Below are 23,811 nucleotides of genomic sequence, written 5' to 3' on the forward strand. Positions count from 1 at the left end.
AAAAACTAAATTCCTTAACAGATCATTTATTAGTAAATCTTCAATAACTAGCACCAATCTTTGCCCAAATGAGGTAAAGCCTCCATTTCTGATTGGAATAATTAATTCCTTGGCCCACAAGAAATCTTAGGCTATTAAAGGTAAAAATCATGTTTGTCTTGAGTTTCTTAATAGTAATGGGCTTTTTATGTAGTAGATACTCAAAAGTCAACTGAGTCAACTAGGTAAAGCTGAGCAGGATAAGGCTTTATTCCCAATTTGCTTTCATTGCTCTGAATATAAGAACATTACTCCAAAATAAACATTCTGTGGTTCTATTAAGCTGTTTTCAACTTTACATTAAAAAAATGCTTAAAAGTCGAGAGATTATAAAAAATGAATACCTGAATTCAAAGATATATCTAAAATGCAAAGCAACAGTATTTAAATATTTCAATGTCTAACTTTTGAGGGAACAGGAATTGGCATTTTCTAGCTTCTATATATTTAAACCAATTTATCAGATAATGACAGGTCTTGCAAATAGCTAGTAGAGTTAATGTGGCAAAGGTGAAAGGGAATCTGCTGTCTTTATCAATCTTGGAAAAGTCTGTACTATATTCCCTCTGGTAGAACATAATTAGGGATGCAAGTAATCCTGTTTGGTGACTATGGGGTGATATTGCCATCTAGTGGCCATTTTTCGCGGCAAGTGATCCCCTTTTCCGACTTACGCGGCAATGACGAGACAATAATCAGGTGCATACACTTAAGCACTCATCTTTACATCTCACTGAATTATAAAGTCCTTGAGGAAGGGACCATGGCTATGTATTTTCCTTCCTGCATTAGGTATTTGTTAACATTGAGGTGAGAACATGTTCCAGACCCACTTACATAATAAGCATATGAGAAAGAACATTTCATTCCTCATTCTACTCCACCTTCCCCGACCCCTAACTCTTCTGCTACTCAGGCCTGCTTACAAGCTGCCAACTGTAAAAATTGTGGTAGACGATCTCAAATAAGTTTCCATTCTCATGACCACATTACCAATGTAAGTGGCACAAAACAGATTATTAATTAATCAATTAATTAAGCAAATTATGCATTACTGGCTTATCCTTACTTCCAAAGGCTTATCTTTACTTCTAAAGAAAAATAAGACAGTGAATTCCTCCAGTTGCCAAATAAAATGCAACCAAGTTGTCAGCAGAATTTCAGAATCATTATAATGATTCTAATAGCCATGTTTTATTGAAGGCTTACAATGTTCTAAACATTGTTCTAATTGCTTTATGTGCATTGTATCATATAATCCTCAACAAACAGAAAACAACGTTTAGATTTTTAAAAATATGCAAATATCTCTAATAAAGTTATTTAACTTTAGTTACCCAAATTACTTTGAAAAAAATGGACTGCTTTGGCAGATAATTATTCTTTGCAAGACACATACTGAATGACCCAAATTTATAGATGAAAGAGGGTTTATTTATTAATATATGATAGCCTTGGCTCAAAAAAGACAAATGAGGGCTCAAAAAGGAATTATAGTAACTTTAAAAAATATATTAAACATATCCAAGATCCTAAATACATTATTCTCCCCAAAAGCTAGCTGCTTCCAAACTTGATTTGATATTTTGCATGTTTTCCCTACGTTGCTTGGTAAATATATTTGCTTCTCCTTTCTGTAATCGACGTCTGACAGCTGATTTTTGCTGTTTTGTCAACTGACGTTTCACCTTCTGTTTCACCAGTTCCTGGAAAGATTTCATAAATTAGTATTACTGATAATGAACCATTTCAAAAAGTACACTGCTAATATCTTTTCTATTTATATATTGACACCATGAATTTTTAAGATTCCAAACACTGACAGTACTATATAGAAACTGTTATATAGGAGAAATTAAATTCCAAACAGAAATACAGATTATATAGCAAAAAATATAGTGTACAGGCAGAATTTTTAAAAAATAACCATAGTGCCACCTAGTGTCCATCATGAAAACTGATGGAAAAAACAAGAAAACTACTTGTTCCTCTGCTTTTTAGGTTGAAAGGCTTTTAGAGTAGGTTTTGTAATAGAAAATTATTTTTGAAAGCATTCAGTATTGCTGAATATATCCAAGAATGCCTTCACAGTTTCAGCTGTAGAAATGACCTGATGGTAGCAATCACCCATGGAAAAGTCTTCATATGTCTTTTGATCATAAATTCAAGTTACTTATTAGTTAAGATACACTGTGCATGTCATATGACTTACAAGATGATTAAGAAATGTGAAATACTCAGTTCACAATGACCTTTTCTTTCTCTGAAGCACTACAGTCTGTTATTTAATAACTGTATATAACCTTGTATCATTCAACTTGTCTCCTAAAAAAGAAGATAGCTGCAAAATTCTGCAAAGCCAGGAACAAGGGTCTTCTTTTTTTTTTTTTTAAGACAGGGTCTTGCTGTGTTGCCCAGGTTGGAGTGCAGTGGCAGGAACACAGTTCACGGTGGCTGGAACCTCCTGGGCTTGAGTGATCTTTCTGCCTCAGCCTCCTGAGTAGCTGGGAACACAGGTGTACACCACTACACCTGGCTAATTTTTAAATGTTTTGTAGACAGGGGTCCTGCTATGTTGCCCAGGCTGGCCTGAAACTCTTGGGCTCAAGCGATCCTTCCACCTTGGCCTCCCAAAGTGCTGGGATCACAGGTCTGAGCCACTATGCCCGGCCAAATTTGTACTTATATCCAAGTACAAATGGCTGGGCGCAGTGGCTCACGCCTGAAATCCCAGCACTTTGGGAGGCTGAGGTGGGCGGATCACCTGAGGTCAGGAGTTCGAGACCAGCCTGGCCAACATGGTGAAACCTTGTCTCTACTAAAAATACAAAAATTAGCCAGCCGTGGTGGTGGGCGCCTGTAATCCAAGCTACTCAGGAGGCTGAGGCAGAAGAATTGCTTGAACCTGGGAGGCGGAGGTTGCAGAGGGCTGAGATCACGCCACTGCACTCCGGCCTGGATGATAAGAGCAAAACTCCATCTCAAAAAAAACAAAAACAAAAACAAACAACAACAACAACAAAATTTTATACCATTAACATGTACGTCCAAGTGTCTGAGGCTGTCTTACACACCTTATAATCCTCACAGTGACCAAGCTCATTAATCTTCAGCTCATATGAAGAATGACTCATCCATCTCAAACCTGATCAATTTATCAAGTGACCTACATTAATTTTTTGAAACTCATCAGTTTGTATTCTAAGAAAAAATTACTTGAAATTTAGTCAACAGGCTGCCTAAAATCAGGACAATTGAAAAAGAAGGTATTTTGAGTTTTACCAACAAAAAGTCATTTGGCCTTCATTTTACACATAATGGTGGCAGGACACAACTCTACCACATCCTTTGAGAAACATTCACTTATTAAAATCAAAGAAAGTACTGGTTTCAAGACAAGTCAAAAAGCAATCAACAGAAGTCTGTACCTGAAAGGCATACATTATTGTTTAATGAGACAAGGCAATCAGATCACAGTAGTGATCTAATAAACATTCAGTACATGTTGAATGACTACTTACTGGAGGAATTGTTGAACAGCTTACAACACTGCCTGAAGAAGTGATACTCAGAGTTCTTGTTCTATACTGATTCATAGCTCCCATATTTTCTTCATCTCTAAAATTAAAAAACCCACAATTTATCTAGTTAATTTGTATAATGTAATGAATCCCATTTGATTAATTTATATTATTTTTTGCATGCAGCAAAACTGAAGACATAAAATACTTCAGAAAGATCATTATATTTTAAAATTTCTGTAAAGATAAAACTACCTACTGTTAAGTTCTATATATTAACAATTTTCATTTTCCAGCATTTTGTTAGTCACTATCAAAATTTAAAAACAGTAGAATGCTTTAGCCATTGAAATTTATCATCTCCCCACAATTCATCTTCCCTTTTCTAATAATCCTCTCCTCTTCTTTCACTGAACTATGTAAATCTGTTTCCCCCTATCTAAATTTTTGAGACTCTTTCCACCTTCACAAACAGAAGATATAGTGGAAACAGACAGTACTCATTACAGTCAGCTCCGCTAGGGTAGGAAAATCTGCAACCTAGAGACTAATGTTTTTCACATGGCTCAAAGTTTCAATATATGCAATGTATAAAAACTCGGACAATATTAACTCCTAACAGTTAATATTTTTCAGCAACATCTGCTGTTCTGCTTTTACTTTGAATAAAAGTTTTGCCCAGCATGTATCCAGAGTGAGAACAAAATTATTGTTCCCATTCTGAGTTTAAAAGACCATTTAATCCTATATAGGTTTTCTTCTATCACTGTGATGGTTAGTTTTATATGTTAACTTGACTGGGCCTCAGGGTGCCATATATTTGGTTAAACATTAACTTGGATGTGTCTTTGAGGGCGTTTCTGAATCAATAAACTGAGTATAGCAGATTGCCCTCCCCAGGGTGGGTGGACCTCATCCAATCCATTGAAGGCCTGATGAGAACAAAAAGGCAAAGTAAGAGAGAACTGTCTTTGAACTGGGACATGGCTCCTCTCCTTTCTTTGGATGTGGACTGGAACTTAGGCTATTGTCTCTTCTAGTTCTTAGCTCTTTGGATTTGGACTGGAACTGTACCATGGGGTCTCCTTGGTCTCTAGCTTGTTGACTACAGATCCTGGGACTTCTCAGCCTCCATAACCCCATGGGCTAATTCCTTATAATAAATCTCCTATTTATTCTGTTTCTTTGAAGAATCCAGTCTAATACAATCACTTACTCAAAATCCTGAGCCTCTGTCACCCCAACTCTTTTCCTTTCAAGCTTCTGATTTAATTTTCCAAGTTTATTATTTACATGGCAGTAGCCCCGTGACACAGATACATAGCTATATGAAAAAGTAACAAAATTCTCATGTTTTGCTTCAGGAATAAAACTTTAAAGATAAAGGTAGGCTTAAGATATAAGCCCAAACATGTACTAAAAAATGTTTAGTAAATGTATTGCTGAACTAATTTTAATTGTTATATTACTATTTCGAAATAAAACCAATATTTCATTTAACTACAATTTGATTCTGAATAAGCAATCCCAAATCCAAAAATTAAGTTTTAGAACTTTTCCTAGTCTAAGCTGAGCCTGATTAATATTTACAAAAAAAATTATTAAAAGAAAACATAATATCATTAGATAATTTTAACTACACATGAACAAAGGATAGAAGGCTCAAGGTACTAGAGAAAATTCACTGCAGATGTTTCATATAGAAAGTACATTTATTGCATGTTTTAATATTTACATGCCTTTACATAACTCAAACACACATCAGATGTGTAATCAGGAAAATATATGAGGCATAACTCATCCGTCTAAAACCTGATCAATGTATCCAGAGACTGCAATAATTTTAAAATCATCAGTTTGTATATATATATATTTTTTTGAGACGGAGTTTTTTGCTCGTCACTCAGGCTGGAGTGCAGTGGTACGATCTTCAGCTTACTGCAACCTCTGCCTCCCAGGTTCAAGTGATTCACCTGCCTCAGTCTCCCAAGTAGCTGGGATTACACGCACAGGCCACCATGCCCGGCTAATTTTTATATTTTTAGTAGAGACAGGGTTTTGCCATGTTGGCCAGGCTGGTCTCAAACTCCTGACCTCAGGTGATTTGCCTGCCTTGGCCTCCCAAAGTGCTGAGATTATAGGCATAAGCCACTGTGCCCAGCCATCAGTTTGTATTTTAAGGCAGAATTACTTGAAATTTAGTCAATAGGCTGCCTAGAATCAGGTCAATTGAAAAGGAAGCTATTTTGAGTTTTTAACAAAAAATTATTTGGCTTTCATTTTATACATCAAGGTGGCAGAATACAATTCTGCCACATCATTTGAAAAAAACATTCCTTTACTAGAATCTAACAAAGTATCAGTCTCAAGACTAAAGTTAAAAGCAATCGACAGAAGTCTGTACCTGAAAGGCCTGAATTCTCTATTTAATGACGACAAGGCAATTAGATGAGGGCACTCATCTTCATACTCGTCAGAGCCAGCAGGGACTCCTACTTGAACTCTCTGACCATCTTGCCTGTTGTAATTTTCAGTTCTGTTTTTCTCCTCAGAAAATTCAGTTACAGAGTTCTTTTCAACAACCTGCCCTTTTATTTCTTCTAAAGCTTGATTGAATTCAGTCATTTCAAAACTCCGTGCATCAGCACTTTCTTCTGATAAACTGTCTTCCTTTATTTGTTCAGGGTCTCCAGATGATCTGCAATAGCAGCCCTCTGATTCTTCTAGACAGTTCCGCTCACTTTCATTTTCTGACCTGTAAACCTCTGCTTTTTCTGCCACTTCTCCATCTGAAAATGAGAATTCAGATCCCTCTTTTGTTTCAATATTTTTATCATCTGGACCTAATGGATGAAGCAGTTCATCATCTGCCTGCATTTCCTTTGTGTAGCCACTGGCAGAAACCTCCACATCAAGAGTATCTTCCCTCCTAGAAAAAAAAGGTGTCAAGCATAGAAAGAGAGAAAAAATGTTTATCTAAGAGGAGCAAATATCTACTACTCTGATAAATTATGATTCAAGTGAGTTTAATAGCTTATATGTCAAAAATAAATTTTCCTTCCCTAAAATGTAATATTTAAATGACACAGGTATATACATATGAAAGGTATATGCTGGCTGTCATTTTAAGAATAAAATAACTGAAAAGCAACAATATAAACAAAAAGGTTATAAAAACCTCAGCTTATGTTTATTAACTTTGTAAATTAACTTTCAAAGGGGGCTAAGGATTTCCTTCAGATTATGTGACTCATCCCAGATCAGAAAATATCTTAAGTGTATAAAATAAATATGAGAAAACTGAGCTTTGAGAATGCACACGATAGTTATGTCTTGAGAATCAATTAAAGATACCTCCTGGTCCTGATAAAGGAAAAACACAAATTTCAATGAATGTTTGGTGTTATTCCTTATGAATGAGTTACTCAAATAGCATCCAAAATAGAATAAAAGTTCTTGAATTTATAAGAATCTAGATATGTCCCCTTCCTAAAATTCAATAACAGTGCCTTAATGGACCAAATGCAGGTATTTTCAAGTTTTTAAGTTTCAGTTATGTACTACAGAGCAATGACATCTAACAGTGATTATGTGTCAAAATTTGGAAAGTTTTTTACATGAAAATGTTAATTTTTAGAAATACACAGACCAGATATTTAAACTGTTCTATTATGTAAAGCAATGGGGAGTACAAACCTGATATCCTTAAAGGCTGGAAAAAGCTCACTTTCGTAGCTGAAACGTTTCATGAAGAAATCTTTAATGCATTTAACATCTCTGTCAAAATACCTGCAAAAGCAAGAATCATTTATGATAAAGTCTTTATTGCTCCTCTTTTTCCTTATTAGCCAATGACAATATACTTATTGGTTAATGGTACTGCTGCTCCTTACACAAGGAGATAAAAGATGTTACACAAAAGAAGAAAAGATACAAATGAGTTAACCAGTGTGTTTGAAAAACTAAAATCCAATGAAATCTCAAGGATATAAGCTGTCAATGCCATGCATTTCCTACGGTAGGAAAGTCAAGGTTTTGTCATAGTTACTGGTATATAGTTAGATATACTAGGGAAAGATGAATGTGAACCCCAGGAAATAAGATAATGGGCCTATAGTTTGGGGATAAGTTTCCACTTATTCTGTTCGTCCTGAGTCTGGCTATGCTTCCCATCAGCAACACTCACTAGAACCCCTAGCCAACTGAAAGATCTGACGATGAAAAGATATTAATATTAAACAGTTAAGTCTGGAGACTACTGAATTATGTTTATGTATCTTTGTTATCCATTAGCCGATTTGCAATAACACCCAAAGGGATAAATAATGCTACAGACTATAAAAATAATCTGATGACATGTTAATCTGGACCAAAAGTAGAACAATTTCTGAATATCAGGTTGCCTTTTTGGGCCACCACAAAGCAGCAAAAATGGATTCAATTCTCTAGAAGATTTCCAGACAAGGGAGAATTAAGGACAGGATAACGTGCAATTGACTATCTCTTTGAGAAAGATGAAGTTTGGAAATAGGAAGATAATGTGTCTCCTCTTTGTTCACAGGGTACTCTGGGAAAAATACTAATACATTTTAAAAAGACTATTTTATATATGTTTACATCTCCCTACGAGACAGTAACATCTTCTAAAGCATATATAGGGCTTATTTATATCTCAATCTCTAGCAATTAGCACAGCTCCTTGGCCCCAGTACTGGTTCATAAACATTGAAATTAAATCACAATGTTTCTCCATAGAATGATGCAGCCTAAACCTAGAATGTCATAATGTGTCACACTCTGGAGGCTCCTAGATGTTCCTTTATTGTGTGACTATGTTACTCCTTATTAATAAAAATTGTGATTAGTCATCATCCAAAGAGTACTGACCACCCCAGTGCCAGGCATTACTCTTTTAGTATTATTTTGTTGAAAACATTTTAAAAATTTATTTTCAAATGACATTTCTTTCTGTAGCATAAGTATAGACATTTTCTACTGGAAACCAGGATGAAGAGATGCTTCACTTAACAAAACTACTTCAAGCTCAATCTCTGGAAGAATTAATATCCTCTATTATATACGTGATACTAGTTGTTAGTTTAGGAAAAAGAAGTTTCTCATAAAGCTTGGAACAGAAAGAAAAAAAATCCTTAGTTACACTCAATTGAATCATGAACCACAAGCAAATAAAGGATAAGGTCCTATTTCATGACTTGGCTGGTTTGGTTTAAATAAGTAATGTGAAGAATATGATTATTGCGGTATATCATGATTCTGCACTGTGTCAGAGATAAAGTTTTATGTGAATTTTTTTCTAATAAATAAAGCTAAAAGTGACAAGAGGTAATTATCACTGGTTTGACAACTGAGTCCAGTCCAAAACCACAACTTTTATTCAGATCATCGAGATTACTGAGTTATACTTGGTGAATCTCTCTTGGAGGCAATCATGGAACAGCAAGAAAAAGGGAAAGACAAAAGTGGTTCTACGGTTCCCCACTACACTCCCTACTTTTACCTGTTTTAACAATTGGTCTTCCATCTAAAAGTCTGTTTGAACAAAGGGTTCCATGGCTAAGAAAATTTGACTTTTGAACGTCTGTCAATTTACAACAGAGAAATTCAAATTCTTATGGGGAAAACTCTAGTAGTTATACTTTAATTAAAAAACAAATTTTTATAACGTTAACACTAGCCACTTCAAACCAGTGACTGACCTAAATAATAGTATCACAAAATTGAAAAATTATGAAAAAATGATTATATTCTAAACAAACACACCCACATCCAGAATCAATAACAGCATGTACGGGCCGGGCGCGATGACTCACCCCTGTAATCCCAGCACTTTGGGAGGCCAAGGCGGGTGGATCACCTGAGGTCAGGAGTTCGAGACCAGCCTGACCAACATGAAGAAACCCCATCTCTACTAAAAAAAAAAAATACAAAAAATTAGCCAGACGTGGTGCGTGGTGGGGCATGTCTGTAATCCCAGCTCCTCGGGAGGCTGAGGCAGGAGAATCGCTTCAACCCGGGAGGTGGAAGTTGCAGTGAGCCGAGATCGCGCCATTGCACTCCAGCTTGGGCAACAAGCGAAACTCCATCTCCAAAAAAAAAATAAAAAAAAAAATAAAAATAAGAAAATAGCATGTACATACCACTCAGCATTGGGATGAGAAGTTGAAACCATCTGTGGAAAATCAATCATGGTGATATGGTCATTTTCATCCAAAATGAGATTAAATTCATTAAAATCTCCATGAATCAGCCCATGATTTGCAAGTCTGACAATTAGTTCCATAGCTTCATCGTATACTGATGCAGGATCTTCAACATGGTGTATCTGACATCTGAAAGTATTTTAAGCATGAAAATAGGTTACTTGTATTCATTTACGGTTTTAATGAAAGTATGTATGCATGTGAACATATATATTATTTCCATGCCCTGTCTCCCCAGCAGCTTTCTTCTCATTCCCATCAGTACACAGATATAATATCTCCCATCTATTAAAAAAAAATAGCCACATTGCTTCAATTCTGTATCTCTTTTCTACTACTACCTTTCTTTGATCTTTACAGCCAAACTTGTCTACATGTGCTTTTCCAATTTGTTTCCTCCTATTCTCTGATACCATTTCAAACAGGCTTTTTATAACATTAACACTAGCCACTTCAAACCAGTGACTGACCTAAATAATAGTATCACAAAATTGAAAAATTATGAAAAAATGATTATATTCTAAACAAACACACCCACATCCAGAATCAATAATAGCATGCACGGGCCAGGCGTGATGGGTCACCCCTGTAATCCCAGCACTTTGGGAGGCCAAAGTGCTTCCAAGATCACCCTTGTTGAGACTAAAATGACTTCAATGTTGCTAAATCCAAAGGTCAATTCTTAGTCCTCATCATATGTGGTCTGTCAGTTGACCTCTTTGAACATTTTCTTCACTTAACTCTTGGGACACCATTCTCTCCAGGTGTTCTTCCTTCCTCATAGATCATACCTTCTTAGTCTTTTCTATTTGTACTTCATCTTTTTCCTTGACCTCTAAATTCTGGAGTTCCTCAAAGGCCAATCCTATGACCTTTTATTTTCTCTTATTTAGACTCACTCTTGGTGATCTCATCTAGGTTAATGGTTTAAATAAATACCACATATACACTGATTTTAATGTAGACTTCTCTAACTCCCAGGCAACTCAAACTCAGTATGTCCAAAATGGAATCTCTGATTCTGTCCCACCCTCCAACTCCAAAATGCTGTTCCTACTGTAGCTTTCCTATTTCTGTACATGGTAGCTTTCTCCCTCCAGTTAATTTGCTACTCAGGTGAAAAACCTTGGTGTCACCATTGACTCATCCCTTCCTTCACATCCATATCCAATCCCAAATCATGTTGGTTCAACCTGCAGAACACATTCAGAATTTGACCACTTTTCATCACCTTACAACTATCATTGTAATCAGAATTACAACCATTTCTTGCCTAGATTATTGTAATAGCCTCTTAACTTGTCTTCCTAATTCTTTGTCTCCCCAGAGTCTATTAATTCAGCAAGCAGAGTGACCCTCTGAAAACACTGAGATCACTGATTGATGAGATCACATCTCTTCTCTGCTCAAAATACTCCCACTCCAATAGCTGCTAATCTGAATCAAAATTTGATGAGGTTTCACCTTATTAGTGAGACTTTTCTTTACCACCCTACATAAAACAGTAGTCTCCTGTCCCGTTAGTACTTCCTATCTCCCTTACTCTGCTTTTTTTATCCATAGTACTTACTAACAATTGATATACATTTCCTTTAGTTATTTATTACACATCTCCTTCCATCAGAATGTAAATTCCATGAGGGCAGGGACTTTGTTTTGTTCACTGCTGAGATTAAAAGTTCCTGGCACCTAACAGTCTCTTAATATTGAATGAATGAATGAATCACAGAGATTACAAAGTTCACATTGTCAGAATGAAACTGGGTTTTTAATTTGTCTTTGAGTCTATTCCTTTAAATCAATTTTAACCTCCCAGAGGCCATATTTCATTAACTAAAAAAAATTTTATTAAAAACCCTGAAACTTAAATTCATTTATCAGGATTCATGGCTTTAAGAATAATGAATACTTACAGTGGATAACCATTTATGAGTTCCATGACCACTGCATGACGATTGTAATCAATTGGCTTTGGAACTGGAAATTTCCTCTCATACAATGCCTAAAATGTTGCAAAACAGGTGTAAGCTAATGAACAGGTCATTACTCTTTAAAGAACAATAAAAGTAAATATACCTTTCTACAACCAGAAAAAAACACACAAACCTTTATAAAATTATAGTTAACACATGGTTATTTATGCATAGCTTATTTATTCACTGCGCAGAATTAGCCATACATAAAAAGCAAATTTTAAACAAAAGTTTGAATTCACTTTTCCACCAAAAATGAACATTTACAAAATGTTATGCACTGTGCTGGGGTTACAAAAATGAGTGTTAAAAAGTTTCTAAACACTCTAAAAGCAGTGTTAAAAAGCCCCCAAGAAGCTTACAGTCTCTTAGGGTATATCCTTTCCTATTTTATAAGTCTCTGACATTTGTTGAAATGTGCTCAAAATATTTAAATTGGAAACAAATTGTAATTTAGGAAATACTCATCTTCTGACATATTAGGAAATGAAGCATTCTAAGAGATCAGACATTTTGGTTTATAGGGCACCGAACTTTTTTCTCCAGGCCACAATATGCAATATAAATCTACTATGTGAAAAACATACACTCTTGTAGTCTGATTCAAATGTTAAGACTCTCCATACATCTTTTCCCCTAAGCTTACTGTCTTCAATCTTACTGTTTACAAAGCCCTGTTATTACTTTCTTTAAAATATCTTGGATTTATGCCCTTTGACATTTAGAATGCTAGTATTAGGAATGGCAAGAACTGCAATTACTTTTGCACCAACATATACTTGTAAGGAGGCATATACCTCATTACTTCACAAGTGTTCTAGCTCTTGCCATCATACCTAACCTATTCTATGTACCAATACCAGACTAACCTGCTGATGTTAATATTCCATTTAAAAATATATACATTGGGATGGGCACGGTGTCTTACGTCTGTAATCCCAGCAATTTGGGAGGCTGAGGCAGGTGGATCAGTTGAGGTCAGGAGTTCAACACCAGCCTGCCAGCATGGTGAAACCCCATCTCTACTAAAAATACAAAAAAATTAGCCAGGCATGGTGGCACATGCCTGTAGTCCCAGCTACCTGGGAGGCTGAGGCAGGAGAATCGCTTGAACCCAGGAGGCAGAGGTTGCAGTGAGTTGACATCGTGCCACTGCACTCTAGTCTGGGCGACAGAGCAAGACTACATCTCAAAAAAAAGTTTTTTTACATTGGCTGTAAATATTCTTTTCAGTTTGTAAATATAAACTTTTCCTGGTTTTCAAAACTCTTTAATCCACCTGTACAGTCCTAGTTCTCCCAATATTCTCTCCAATACACACCGAGAAACGCAGTCAGGACAGTCATCTCAGTGTCACCTAAACACATAGGGCTCACATAGATTCATGTCATTGCCCATACCACTTCTCTGCCAAAATGCACTGTCTTAGGGTCAAATAATATCCAAGCTTCATGGCTCCACTCAGCTCCACTCACTACCTGAAACCTCCTCCATCAACTATTCTATCACTTACTGAAGTTTCTCTAAATTCAGTATATAATTAAAAAAAAAATTGTTCTTAGGCTTGCAGTGGTGGCTCACGCTTATAACCCTGGTACTTTGGGAGGCCGAGGTGGGTGAATCTCTTGAGGCCAGGAGTTTGAGAGCAGCCTGGGCAACACAGCAAGGTCCTGTCTCTACAAAGCAGGCATGGTAACACATGCCTGTGATCCTAGATACCTGGGAGGCTGAGGTGGGAGGATGGCTTGAGCCCAGGAGGTTGGGGCTGCAGTGAGCCGTGATCGTGCCATTGCACTCCAGCCTGGGTGAGAGTGAGACCTTGTTTCGAAAATAAATGAATAAATAAATAGAAGGTTCAGTTTCATGTGTGTTTGTGTTATCTTCTCAACTTTAAGACACAGATTGTACTGGTTATTTCTTTGGCATCCACTCCTTCACCCTACACTACCCCAGCAATTAATTTCAAAAGGTTGTGTATTGCTTACCTTCTGTGAACAACAACCAAACCACTTCCCACTTCCCAGATATTTTTCTTTGCTTTGTTTTTAAATGCTTTTTTTCAATGTAGACCATTTTGAGCATACCTAGACAGATCAATAGCACGTGATAAACTTAAAGATTGTGAATATTTGTCTAGAACTTGTGCTATTGCCTAGACCTCATGCTATAGCCCAATCTTTATATTCTTGTTCCTCTCTTATGAAAAATCAATATATTTAAGGAGTGCATTTATGTGCAACCAGATTCCATTCCTATACCTTCAATATAAATATCCTGAAAAACACCTACTACACTTTTGGGAAAATGTGTAAATGATCCCTACCAAGCTGCTCATTTACTGACTGAATATTACAAGATACAAACTATTAGTATAAGACAAGAAGTACATTGACATGTATGGTATCAGTATTACTAATTTATACTGCCTTAAGAAATCTCCCATGATTAGTGAAAATTTAAGTATATAACCCATTCAAAGAATAAGCTGAATCCTCAAGAAACAGATGTTCACACACTGTAGCAATCTTCAATTCAAATTGTTTTGAAAAATGAAGATAAACTATGACAAATCCTACTGGCAGAATTATAAAAACACAATATTATCTTTTGTTTAACTTAGTTATTGTTGGATGTATTTAATTTGGATATTATTATATTTAACAAATCTATGCTGAACTTAATTTTGAAGGCAAAAAGTTAAAAATAAACGATTTTTTTTTTTTTAATGTCAGGGGACAGTACAAATGTAGTCCACCAGTGCCACAAAATATGCAGTCAAGTTCCAATATTTGGGGAAACTGCAAGGGTCAGCACACCTGAAGTGCAATGAATAGGCCTAACCCTGAGAAAACCGTCTTTGAGATTTTGACATTTCATCTGCCAGGTTAAGCATTTTCTTTCTATTTGTATAAATGTATGAGGTATATGTAACATTTTGTTAAGTATATATGAGTAGTGATCAAGTCAGGGTATTTAGTGTGTTCATCTCCTGAATACAATACATTTTGTTTACTATAGTCACCCTACTCTGCTATCAAACATTGAATGTATTCCTTCTAATTGTATGTTTGTACCCTTTAACCCACTTCTCTTCATCCTCACCTCTTAAAAACTAAAGATTTTTACCTTTTTTGTTTTTTGAGACAGAATCTTGCTCTGTCGCCCAGGCTTGAGTGCAGTGGCACAATCTTCACTCACTGCAACCTCTGCTTCCTGGGTTCAAGTGATTTTCCTGCCTCAGTCTCCCAAATAGCTGGGATTACAGGTGGCCACCACCATGCCTGGCTAATTCTTGTATTTTTAGTAGGGATGGGGTTTCACCTTGTTGGCCAGGCTGGGCTCCTTACCTCAAGTAATCCGCCCACCTTGGCTTCCCAAAGTAGTGGTATTATAGGCATGAACCACTGCGCCCAGCCAATTTTTACCATTTTTAATATACATATAAATCTATAAATGTTTGTTCCTTTATGTGAAACAAAAAACTAGCCAACTTATCTGAGACACTAAGGTTTCTACAGATGATAATTACCTGGTGTTTTCAATTAGAAACAGACATATGTATAGTTATATATATTGAATATATATATATATATATACACACACATCCACACATACATATTTGTGAGGTAACAGCATCATTAATTATTTTTGGCTCTTTCATCTTGTCAGCATTATAGAATGTGTTGCCCTTATGCATTAGTAACAATTTAAAATACCTTAACATAGAAGGAAATCACTTAAAAGAGCCCAAATAATCAACAGAGTTATTCAGGATTGAGTCTGTCTGTAGGAATTGAGTCTAAGGTTAGAGAGATGTGGGGACAACAGAATCACACTTGTCATTAAGGCCTTTGAGACACATGTATTATTTGGCTAAAAAATGCATGACTATAAAATAAAATAAATACCTTCATATAGGCAAATTCCTTCATGGCAGAGAGACGAGATAAATAAAGCCAAGACACACTGTGCCTATGTTTATGATAATCGCGTTTGTTTTTCAGATTTCGAAACGAGGTTCTTCCTAGTCTGTGAAGCTTTAATGCAAATTGTTGTCCTTCTTCATTTGCAACAATGTAAATATCTAGAGACAAAATTTCAAAAACAACCATTATTACATGTTTATTCCAATCAGTTAAAACAATTCTAACTTTCTCTAATTTTATTTGTATCAAAAATGTCATTTTTCCTAATAAAGATTGAGTATCCCTCCTTATCCAAAACCTTCGGACCAGAAGTGTTTTGAATTTTGGATTCTGGTATATTTGCACATAAATAATGAGACATCTTGGGAGTTATTAGAAGAAAATTAATTCCTGGTATAAATGAATTTTCAGTGATAGACTTTCAGAGAAAATAATAACCTACTAATTAAGGGCACCTTCTGATTTGTATTGCTTCCAATCAACTTTCCAACTTACTGTTTAGTTAGAAAAAAGGGAAAACTAAAAGAGGAAAGGTTTCTGAAGGGAAAACATAAACTAAAGCAAAGAAAATACTTTGCACAGTACTATTAGCACTTACCTGATTCTTTGCCAACACCCATCTGGTTTCCAACAGACTCAACTACTTGCCTAGAAGAAAGTGTTTTCAAAGCTAGGTAATCATATCCTGCATTTGTCAACCGATAGCCCTGGACAGCTAGACAAAAATCAAAGGATAAAGACCATATTTCAGTTACATTGTACAACCAAGTCACATAAGTTCAAGTCATAAGAAAGATTTAACAATAAAGTCTTCATTGGAAAAAGATAAACTGCCCAGGCTCACAAGCTTCCAATTTCTTCCTATAATTTGCATTTCTTCTCCAGTGTACTGATAATCAAAATGTGACCTACAGACAGGTCTATAAGTGTTTGTGACAAGATAAAAGGAGGAATTTAAGTTCAATTTGTATATCAATTTGACCTAGAATTCTATGTCTGTTTTTGTATATCCGTTATCCATTTCATTCTTCTAGTAATTATTTTTTTGTATTTTATAAAAGTAAGGATCTGTGATAGGTTCGAAAAAACTAATCCCTCACCACAGATGGTTTCAGAAGTAATGATCTAGGGTATGACTGCTGATTGTATTTTCCAAAGATGGTAGCCACAATCTCTCTATCCTACATGCTCTTCTGCAGTACCTACATGCTCTTCATGCTCTTCTGCAGTACCTACATGCTGTTCTGCAGTACCTACATGCTCTTCTGCAGTGCTCTATGTGCTCTTCTGCAGTACTCTACGTGCTCTTCTGCAGTACTCTACGTGCTCTTCTGCAGTACCTACATGCTCTTCTGCAGTGCTCTACGTGCTCTTCTGCAGTATTCTACGTGCTCTTCTGCAGTACCTACATGCTCTTCTGCTGTATCCTACATGTTCTTACTACTACTCTTTTTTCACCTCCTTTGATCTGGGTGTGCCCTGTGATTATTTTGACTAATAGGATATGGCTGAAGTGTGTTTTGTCAGTTCTTCGTCTAATGCTTTACTAGTCTGGCAACTTCCACTTCTTGACTTTTGGAACACTTGCTCTGGTGGAAACCAACTACCTGAAAAATCACAAATGGTGCCTCAAAATACTTACTTTTGGTACGCTCCCAAGCTATGAGTTTATGTTTCACTAATTCTCTTAAAACTTTATTACAGCCACCATGTTTAAGGCTGGCTATAGAAGCAATCAAACTGCCGGGAACAATTTCATGGTTCTTCATGCCCATTTCAACCTGAAATTAAAGGAATCATTATATAATCGTAATCAACACAAAGCCTTGTCTATCAAAACCCTGCAAAATTAACTTCTCCTTGAAACTTTCGTGACTATGCAGTTCTCCAACTAATTCTGAGACATAAACACTTCTGTCTCTGAAAATATTTTTAATTGCAATTTGAAATCTAATCACTGATATTTGTATTGGTTTTCCATTTCAAGAGTAGGAACTGTGAGTGCTAGACATACTGATGACATTTGGTCAATGCTAAAATACTTGATGACACCAAAACATTTGTCTGTAAAAACTACAGATGTGCCAGATATTTATTAAGCAGGTATTTAATGAGAAAGTACTACATGTAGGCATCATAGAGGATATGATAGACTGGATAAAGAAAATGTGGCACATATACACCATGGAATACTATGCAGCCATAAAAAAAGATGAGTTCATGTCCTTTGCAGGACATGTCCTTTGTAGGACATTCTCAGCAAACTAACACAAGAGCAGAAAACCAAACACCACATGTTCTCATTCATAAGTGGGAGTTGAACAATAAGAACACATGGACACAGGAAGGGGAATATCACACACTGGGGCCTGTCAGGGGGTGGGGGGCTAGGGGAGGGATAGCATTAGGAGAAATACCTAATGTAGATGGGATGGGTTGATGGGTAGAGCAAACCACTATGGCATGTGTATACCTATGTAACAAACCTGCACGTTCTGCACATGTACCCCAGAACTTATTTTATATATATGTACACACATATATATATATTTTTTACTTATTCCTCAGAGGTAAAAAGCACATATATCTATCTCTCTATCTATCTATCTATCTATCTATCTATCTATCTATCTATCTATCTCCTACATGCTCTTCTGCATGTGTAGATGTGTGTGTGTGTATATATATATATATATATATATATATATATATATATATATGTGCTTTTTACTCTGAGGAATTTTTATCTCATGATGGAAATTTTAAAAAATGGTATACATCTAAGTTTATTAGAAGTTAAGAAGTGATAAGTGCTTAAAAAGGTAGCTCAGGGCAGAATAAGAATATTTCTAGCTGAGGGATCAGTTCCAAGGAAGATGCAAAACTAGAGACTGACTTTTAAAAGATGTGGGCGTACAGAGAAAACAGACAAGAGGATATTAGTGAAAGAAAAAGATTTGAAAATGGCACATATGCAAGAAAGTACTGACCACAGAGAATAGCTGAGTACAGTGGCAGCTCAGATGGGACAGCATATAGAGTTCATGCAAACGCGGCTGGAAGATACTTCTAGGATAGAGAAGGCATTAAAATGTAGACCAAATAATTTTATATTTTATCCTGATGAAAGCAGGAAACTCTTAAAGATGTTTAGGCATGGGAGACACATGAACAGGGTTATTTTAAGGACATTAATGTACCAGGAATATGCAAATTGGCTTAGAGATGGCAAAATCTGAGGGGTTACTCTGGAGAACTAAGACAGAAGTCCAGCTCAGAGGAAAGAGCAACCAGAACAGGGTAAGTGGTAGTGGTACTGGAAGGAAGGAATGAAAAATCTTTAGGAAGTATTATGGGAGAGCTTGGCAAATAGATGTGGAAGGGTAAAGGGGATGGAAAGCCACAATTGGAAGTGAAGAGGAAAAGCAAGTTTTAAGATTTTATTATTTTTTTTTATAGAGCTTGGGAAAAGAGAAAGGGGGTAGAAAAAAATTGAATTTGGTTTGAGCACTGAGAGTCAAATAAAAATGTTTAAAGGAAAACTGGAGGCCAGGTGCAGTGGCTCACGCCTGTAATCCCAGCACTTTGGGAGGCCAAGGTGGGTGGATCACGAGGTCAAGAGATTGAGACCATCCTGGCCAACATGGTGAAACCCCATCTCTACTAAAAATACAAAAATTAGCTGGGCGTGGTGGTGTGCGCCTGTAGTCCCAGCTACTCGGGAGGCTGAGGCAGGAGAATCGCTTGAACCCAGAAGGTGAAGGTTGCAGTGAGCTGAGATTGCACCACTGCACTCCAGCCTGGCAACAGAGTGAGACTCCGTCTCAAAAAAAAAAAAAAAAAAAAAAAAAGAGAGAGAGAAAATTAAATTGGAAAGGGGCCTATATTTAGGAATGAAGTTATAATTAGAAGGGAAAATTGTCAATTATTTTATAGAAGTGAGAGTTGAAGATGTGAAGTGGATGCTATCACTGAGCAAGAGATAACGGAAGAAAAGGAATGTTTGGGAGCAGAATTCTGGGGCAAGTTCATATTGAAAGCTAAGGGCAGCTAGTCAAACAATGATTATTGATATAGGAGGAACCAAAGAAGTAAAAGGGAAGAGAGGCCCAAGAAAGGGTACCAACACTGGTGAGATTCGACTGAGACTGGAATGTCATATTTAATGACTAAGTCATTTCTTGATGAGCTTTACAAATAATTTAAATGTTGCAGTGCCAATGTTTTGGAAGATAAATCTGGCATCATTTTGATGTTTCACCAAAACCTTAACTTTTAAATTTAACTTATTTTCCATGCTTTGTCTCTGCCTCCCCCATCCTCTAACACTCTTACTTTTGACCCCTACTTCTGTCAGAGGCGTTAAGGAATGAGTGTGCTGAGAAAGCAGGAAAGGAAGGTATCTTTCCGAAGTGATAGTAGGTTTTCATAGAGAAAGTCCAGCTGATTAGAAGAATCTACATGAGAGACAAAGTAAATATTGTCTTCCAAATTTCACACTGATTTTGCAATTCTTAGTTTAATCCTTAAGTGCTATTTAAGATTAATTTTACAAATCCAAAACTTGAAGCCTTAACATAATACAAGAACCGGTGTGACTCACATCGCATATCCTATTACATAATTACACAATATAGGTAGTCCTTATCATGGGGTTCACTCCTTACCAAAAGATAACGGCTCCTAAATAAATGTACTGCTTTACTGTACAAATGTCTTGATCTATATATTAATTTCTGTGCCATAACACTGAGGCCATAAAATCAGATTTTGTTACTCCCCTGATTAAAACATTGAGTGGTTACCCCCACATTCTTTACCAAGCCTCCAAGGCTCTGTAGTATATAATCTCTCACCTTTTCCACTACATCTCCAACCATTAGTGTGTGTCTCACTTTGCTCCAGCCACACTGGCCTTTCATCTCTTCAAAGACTTTTCTATCTCAAGGCCTTTGCACTTACTACTGCTGTTTCCTCTGCCTCCAACTCTTTCCAAGGACTTCACTGGGCTGTCTCCTTCTCACAGCTCCTATTGTTCCCCCATTCATTCTTTCATTTAGTGAATATTTATTCATTGTCTACCAAAGGCCAATAACTTGTGCCCCTCCTCTCCACCAGATACATATACTTTCTATGCCATTATCCTTTATCATTTTCATAGCATTTATCCATTATCCTATTTTTCGTTTACTTGATGATCTGTGTCTCTCTCTCCACTTGTCTGTTTGAACAAGTGAACCTCCTAATGTTGCTACTAAAAACTCGACAAATATGTGTTGACTCAATGAATCAGAAAGACTGCTATGCGACTAAGTCTGTTAGTAGGGAAGTCAATATTATCAAATCTCGGGGGGGCGGGCCTTAAACCTTTCACAGCTGGTCGGAAGCTCAGGATCAGAGAAGTTTCCAGGCCACAGAGATGCAAGCGTTTCTCTTCAGCGCAAAGCGAATAGCAGCAGAAAAGAAGACAATTATTAGAAGACGGGACCTTTGCTCTATCTGGGGGAAGGTAAGCTCCCAAATAAAACCTTTTTAAAAATCCGACTTTCTGATGCTCTCTTCTCCATTCCCAGCTTCTGCCACGTCCCAGGTCCCAGAGCGTGCCTGCTCAGATCCCAGAAAACTTGCAGGAATAGGAAGAGGTCACACAGTGGTAAGGGGCAAGGGAGAATAGGAACGGCGGGTTACTTACTGCGGTCAAGACCCTGAAGTCATCTCGGCTCATGTAACGCAACTTAGCCACATTCACCTTCCCCATGGCGGCCCCAGTCCGAGCCCAGATGCCTCTCCCACGACAGCCGCAAAGCGTAAGGCAGGTCGTTATTCGGGCCTCTAAGCGCTGTACGGCGCCAGATGGCTCGCGCACGCGCTGCGTCTTACTACAGGTCCTTGTTAATAGATAGAAGTGTTTTCTCATTGGTATAGGAAAATAAAACTACTTGTATGTTTTATGAAGCACATAGTATGTAACAAGGAACGTTTTATTTTTGTGTAATTTTTGCGTTGTGACTGAGTTAGCGGAGTGTAGATGTTCTCTACAATGTGCCATTTTTTTCCCCGTATCTGTCAGGACTTGCTGCCTCAATGACACGTTCCGCCTTAGAGAGCAAAGTGGTTACTTAACGGGAGGAGCAAATTTTTCCCGCAAACAACGTCTACTCTAGGCAAAGTGACTTCCAACAAGACACGGGTAAAAGAACCTGAGCTAGAGTCCAGACAACCAAATCTGTTAAACGTAAAGTGGACTGTAATCACACAAGCACGCCCTCTACTCCTAATTGCGCCTGCTCCGGCAGCTCGGAGGGCGTGGTTAATGGAACTCATGCGCTTGCTCAGTACTTCTCTTAAGTTGGTCCGGGAGGCTTCGGAGTGCGCCTGCGCTGGTTGGGGTAGGGGTTTAAGGTGACACGTGGAGAGCGCAGCGGACGTTGTTACCTCTCAAGGGCGCGTTTCCAGAGGAAGTGGGGATTTTGATAGTTCGGGCTGACCTACGCGGGTAGGACTTCGAGGGCCCAGGAGCGATTTAAGGATTTTAGAATAGTTACCCATACTGGCTCTGCAACTCCAGAGTGCAACTGTAAGCTAGTTGTACCCCGACAAAGGATGACTATGATCTGCCTTGTCTTTCCAGCTAGGATAGTTAGTGCTGTCAGCTCACAGAATGGAAAAGGAAAAACAGCCTTCTATTCCCTCGATATTCAAGCCTTTGTCTGCTTTTTACTTGAATGCAGCATGTCTTTGATTAACCATATTCAACCAATGGACATCTCCATTTAAACGGAATTTTTCTTTCTGTATTTACATAAGAAGGCATAGAAGTGATTTTTTTTTTAATTTTTGAGACAGAGCCCGGCTTTGTCACCCAGGCTGAAGTACAGTGGCGCGATCTTGGCTCACTGCAACGTCTGCCCCCCAAGGTTCAAGGGATTCTTCTCCCTCAGCCTCCTAAGTAGCTGAGATTATAGGCGCACACCACCACGCCCTGCTAATTTTTTAATTTTTAGTAGAGATGGGGTTTCGCCCTGTTGGCCAGACTGGTTTCAAACTCCTGGCCTCAGGTGATCCGCCCCCCTCAGTCTCCCAAAGTGCTGGGATTACAGGCATGAGCCACTGTGCCTGGCCGAAAAGTTTTTAAAAAAACCAAGTGACTAACTTTATTTGTACAAATTTATGGGGTACATGAGAAATTTTGTTACAAGTATTTAGGGTGTCTATCATCTAAATACAATATATTTTTGTCTAACTAGTTACCCTACTCTACTATCAAGCATCGAATATATTCTTTCTATCTGACTCCATGTTTGTAACCTTTAACCTACTCTCTTCATCCTGTTCCCACTCCCCTCATCTTTCCCGGTCTGTTATCTGTCTTTCCACTCTCTACCTTCATGTGATCGAATTTTTTAGCTTCCACATATAAGTGAGAGCATGTGATATTTGTCTTTTTGTTCCTGGCTGATTTCCCTTACGATGAATGACCTCCAGCTCCATCCATGTTACTGCAAATGGCAAGATTTCATTTTTTATGTCTGAATAGTACTCCATTGTGTATATATACCACATTTTCTTTATCCATTCATCTGTTGATGGACACTTAGGTTGATTCCATAGCTTTGCTATTGTGAATAGTGCTGTGATAAACATGCAAGTGTAGGTATCCCTTTGATATACTGATTTCTTTCCTCTGGGTAGATACCCAATAGTGGGATTGCTGGATTGAATAATTCTATTTTTAATTTTTTGAGAAATCTCCATATACTTTTCCACAGTGGCTGTACTAATTTACATTCTCATGAACAGTGTATAAGAGTTCTCTTTTCTCCATATCCTCACCAACATCCGTTATTTTTTGTCTTTTTAACAGTAGCCATTTGGACTGGGGTAAGATAATATCTCATTATGGCTTCGATTTTCATTTCTCATATACTTAGTGATGTTGAGCAATTTTTCATGTACCTGTTGGCCATTTGTATGCAAATAACTAACTTCTAGAGCAAGAATGGAATGGGAAACAAGCTATTTATGTTTCTACTCCGAATCCAGCACTTTAGCAGATGTTCCTAATCTATTATGGTGTAATTCTTACATTATTTCTCAACATTGCCTCGGACAGCCACCATTAACTGAGTGG

At 37.2% G+C, this 23,811-nt stretch overlaps 1 protein-coding gene, 1 long non-coding RNA gene and 1 other non-coding gene across 4 annotated transcripts in view; 1 reads left to right on the forward strand and 2 right to left on the reverse strand.

Annotated features, from left to right (window-relative positions):
- Window positions 1-225: 225 nt before the first annotated feature.
- RIOK2 (RIO kinase 2) lies at window positions 226-21,872 on the reverse strand. The gene is made up of 10 exons (XM_054488653.2): window positions 21,373-21,872; window positions 17,323-17,461; window positions 16,279-16,395; window positions 15,663-15,838; window positions 11,695-11,783; window positions 9,719-9,910; window positions 7,257-7,349; window positions 5,965-6,489; window positions 3,561-3,657; window positions 226-1,745 (listed from the first exon to the last, which is right to left on the reverse strand). The coding sequence occupies exons 1-10, from the start codon at window positions 21,595-21,597 to the stop codon at window positions 1,581-1,583; spliced, it is 1,818 nt and encodes a 605-aa protein (XP_054344628.2). The 5' UTR covers window positions 21,598-21,872; the 3' UTR covers window positions 226-1,580.
- LOC129037759 (U1 spliceosomal RNA) lies at window positions 14,484-14,647 on the reverse strand. The gene has a single exon (XR_008502981.1). It is a non-coding gene; the product is annotated as a U1 spliceosomal RNA (small nuclear RNA).
- The window catches only part of LOC129036929 (uncharacterized), an 806,216-nt gene continuing 803,453 nt past the window's right edge, over window positions 21,049-23,811 (forward strand). For both annotated transcript variants that reach the window (XR_010126426.1, XR_010126429.1), the window contains exon 1: window positions 21,049-21,189. This is a non-coding gene — a long non-coding RNA (uncharacterized LOC129036929). The remainder of the gene's footprint in view (window positions 21,190-23,811) is intronic.

This window comes from Pongo pygmaeus, chromosome 4 (genome assembly GCF_028885625.2).
Source record: "Pongo pygmaeus isolate AG05252 chromosome 4, NHGRI_mPonPyg2-v2.0_pri, whole genome shotgun sequence".
NCBI classification, from domain to species: Eukaryota; Metazoa; Chordata; class Mammalia; order Primates; family Hominidae; genus Pongo; species Pongo pygmaeus.